Source organism: Odontomachus brunneus, unplaced genomic scaffold (assembly GCF_010583005.1).
Source record: "Odontomachus brunneus isolate Ranch 3 - 2012 unplaced genomic scaffold, Obru_v1 Obru_scaffold_088, whole genome shotgun sequence".
NCBI lineage: Eukaryota > Metazoa > Arthropoda > Insecta > Hymenoptera > Formicidae > Odontomachus > Odontomachus brunneus.
The window spans coordinates 312,864-316,700 of NW_022639538.1; the positions used below are offsets into that span (position 1 = coordinate 312,864).

The window sequence follows — 3,837 nt, forward strand, 5'->3', positions numbered from 1 at the left end:
CTCTCTCTCTCTCTCTCTCTCTCTCTCTCTCTCTCTCTCTCTCTCTCTTTATTTTCCACGCAGTTATCTTCCGCGATCGTCGCCAAGTCCCGTCGATCTCCCGACGAGAATATCGATATTTCCGAAACGACGGACTCTCAACTCGCTTAAGGAGATATTTTCGTCAAGATTTGCCTCTCACCGAGTTCGAAATATCGGTGCAAACAGCGACGCGCTGCGCCTTACTGTAAAACGAGAACTCGTTCACATTCTCGCGAGATCGCCAACAACGCGGATCGGGGAGGAATAGATCGCGAGGGATGCAGTGAAGGGAAAAATGGCCGACACTTCGTTTCGAAATAAAACGACAAATTGTTCCCGCTGAGTGAGAAACGCGGCACGACGCCAGTGTCCTTATGGCGGCGTTCCCGTTGCTTATGCTGAATCTTTACCAAGCTGAAAAGATAGAGAAGAAGTATGAGCTACAACGAGAGGACCTATTCCATCTGATGCTGATTCATAGCGGTTAGGCGTGCTCTGCATTATTCAGAGAGCACACCTGACCGTAGTATAACGTAGCGCGGCTTTAAATATGGCTGCACCACTTTTGACTGTCAAAGCGGATAATGCGGCACGCGTGGTGGTATACTATTCTCTCTCTTTCTCTCTCTTTCCTTCTTCCTTCCTCTTTCTCTCCTTTTTTCTACCTCTTCCTTCCCCCTCCTCTCTCTCTTTCTCTCTCTCTTTCGACTACATCGATTGTTCGCGAAAATTGCGAATAAAATGGAATGCGCCGCGCAGAGAAAAACGAGACGAATTTGTGACTAACGTAAAGGCCCGTCTATATAGGACGCAACACGCAAAATGCAATTCGCAAGCTTGTTGCGACAGTCAATCAGAAGCGTCAATGGTCAGCACTGACGCTTCTGATTGGCTGTCGCAACAAGCTTGCGAATTGCATTTTGCGTGTTGCGTCCTATATAGACGGACTTTTACTCTGTTTTTGACGGAAGCGCACAATTCTGCGAACTGCGTGTTTCCGTCAAGACCCTTAATAACAGAACTACGAGTTGCGACAAGAGGAGGGGACAAATGATTTCTGCAAGATCAATGTTTTATCACTTCTCGCGGTGTTAATCGCGCGTGCGCGGTGGAAGATAAAAGATCGGAGGAGACCGCGCGAGACGGAGTGAGACTCTCGAAATGAGAATACAAGCGACCAACTGTTCGAGTTTAACTTGCAAAGTTCATCGGGAAGCGCTCATTAAAAGGCGCGGACGAGTCTCTTTTTCTTTCTTCTTTTTTTTTTGGCAAATGCCTCGGGAATCAATTAAAAAGACAAAATAACAAAGAGAAAGGGGACCACGGGGTGCGCGGCGGACGGAAGAGAAAAAGCAAAACCCGCGAGAGAAACAATCTCGGAATAAAGATCGAGCAAGGGCGACGGGCGGGTTGAGAGAGGAGAGGGTGCGGGGACGCTTTCATTTAAATTCGGACGCGCGGAGTTCGTTCTTGCGAACGAACGCGGAAGCTGTTATACAGCGGCGTGCGCGACGCCACCAGCGTATCCCGTTATTTCGACTATTTCCGGTCCTTCCGCGATATGTAGTCTCCGCGGTATACGCCCGTGTTTTTTTTCTGCCTGTCTCCGATTTTTCGCTGGCGGCCGCCGCGATACGCTTGATTTCCTCGGATTTTTCTCAACGCGCGACATCACGCGGAGTCACGGTCCTATTTTTTCGGCGAACTGTCTGCGCGCGAAATGAGTTCCCAAACTTCCGCCCGACGACAAAGACACGTAGTGTTTTATGCAAATACACGCACACACGCACGCACGCACACGTACATGCACGTGCAGCGGGTCTGACGCTAAGTGAACCCCGGACCAAGTGAGTCTCGTGTACATGCAGATTCGGTCAAACTGAACACAACATTCTTCCAACGCTTTGCGAACAACCACGTAAAGTTTGAAAATTTTATTGATTCCAGAAGATTCTCAAATTCAAATTCTCCTTGGTTTCAAATTCTGTTAATTAACCCTTGGAGCACAATAGTTTCACCGTGAGACCACCTATATATACTGTCAAGTCTCACAATTTTTCAAAATATTTCATAATTTATAATAAAAGAATCTATATGTTGTTTTATCTTATACCTCCTATAAAATAAATAGATAACGGCCTGAAAAAGGAGCATGAGATAAAGATCAAAGAACGATTATAGAAATGGAAATATTTTGTTGTAAAAATTGAAAATATTTATTTGAAAATAAATAATCTTTTGGACTGTCGTTTTAAACATGTGACGTGAATATCTTATTAGAGTTCGAATTTTGTAATTCCTGTGCTTCAAAGGGAAGAGCGACAAATGATTGCGGCAGATGAGTCGTGACTGCGACGCCTGCCGTCGTGTGATTGTAAATTAGGCTAATTAACTTATACCATTTTGCAAATAACCACGTGAACTTTCCAGTTACCAATTAAAGAAGATTGGTGCGTTATCGCGCTCAATGTCATCCGCCGATTTTTAATCAATACCTCAGAACCTCACGTGGTCGTTTGCAAGATGGTATTTTGTCTTCAGCTTGACTTAATTTACATGAGGTATGGATCAGACATATAGGGTCAAATATCCTGCGTATACACACACAACCTCCCTTTTCCGTAAACACGATAAAACGCACATCGCCGATATCGGCTGTTGCTTCTTCAAACAATTGCCAACAAATATTGCATAAAAAAATATTTCCACTTTAAATATTTTCTTTTGCGGCGTAAAAAGAAACTGTCAGACACGACCGATAAAGGAATGGGACTGGTTTGCATCCGATGTCGTTGCGCGGAAATGTAACGGGCGGGCATCTCCGTTATATAATATTTGATTTACATCAGAGATATAATGTCGGGAAAAAAATTGTCTCGTCTCAGGAAAAAATATTTGAGTCTCTCGTGCGAAAAAAAAGAACGTAATATATGTACATATATTATTTATTTATATGTAACGCGTGCAACTTTTTCTACCTGAAAATAATGCGTGTGCTCGCGACGCACGAAACCACACATATCCACACGCTCATCTCAGCTCTCTTTCTCACTCGGGAACACGCAACGCCGCGTGTATATATTCCGGCGACAACAAAATCGGCAAATCTCTCTCTCGGCACACGTATCTAGACATTTTCCATTCGTACGCGAATTCGACCTCGTTGCCCCATATAAAGAGATATCCGTCGTCGTTACGAATACCGACGGTTCTCCTCTTCCACCATCTCGCGGGCGCTGCTGCGCGCCTGTGGCCAAGGAACGACCCGATTTTTTAAGCGCCCCTTGACGAATGGCGGATTCCGCATGGGGCTGCACGCCGAGATTTCGGATGCCGGGCACGACGAGTCTGGCTCGTCCATTCTTCTCTCGAGGACGACACGGCTCCTTCCTCGCCCGTCTTTTTCCTCCTCTTAGGCCCCGGAGCGACGTAGTAAGAACCATCTGTCTCATTTGTTTCAGGTTCTGCCGCCCTGGAAGGCCGCCAAGTCCGGAAGTATATCCTTCAAAATCCGTACGAATGAGCAGAACGGACTGATCATGTACAGCCGCAGCGGGGCGCACACGAGGGTATGTGTCGTTCACGAGATTTTTTTTTAATTACATATTTCCTCGCGGACTCGTATCTCCCGGAAGTTTTGAGATGCGGGCTTTATACGGGCCTGCCGCTCTATTTTCGCCTCTCTTTCTCCCTTACACATGTCACGATGCGGCCAAAACGCCCTTGAGTTATTTTAAGGGTCATTTTAAGGGGTCACTTTAAAGGTCGATTTTTCTAATCTTTCTTTCTTAAGGATATGTATATATATATATATAT

The 3,837-nt window shown here is 45.6% G+C and overlaps 1 protein-coding gene across 6 annotated transcripts in view; it reads left to right on the forward strand.

Moving 5' to 3' along the window:
• The window catches only part of LOC116848068 (neurexin-1), a 399,669-nt gene that overhangs the window by 297,446 nt on the left and 98,386 nt on the right, over nt 1–3,837 (forward strand). For all 6 annotated transcript variants that reach the window (XM_032823816.1, XM_032823818.1, XM_032823819.1 and 3 more), the window contains one exon: nt 3,483–3,590. In XM_032823816.1, coding sequence (XP_032679707.1) covers nt 3,483–3,590 — 108 coding nt within the window. The remainder of the gene's footprint in view (nt 1–3,482; nt 3,591–3,837) is intronic.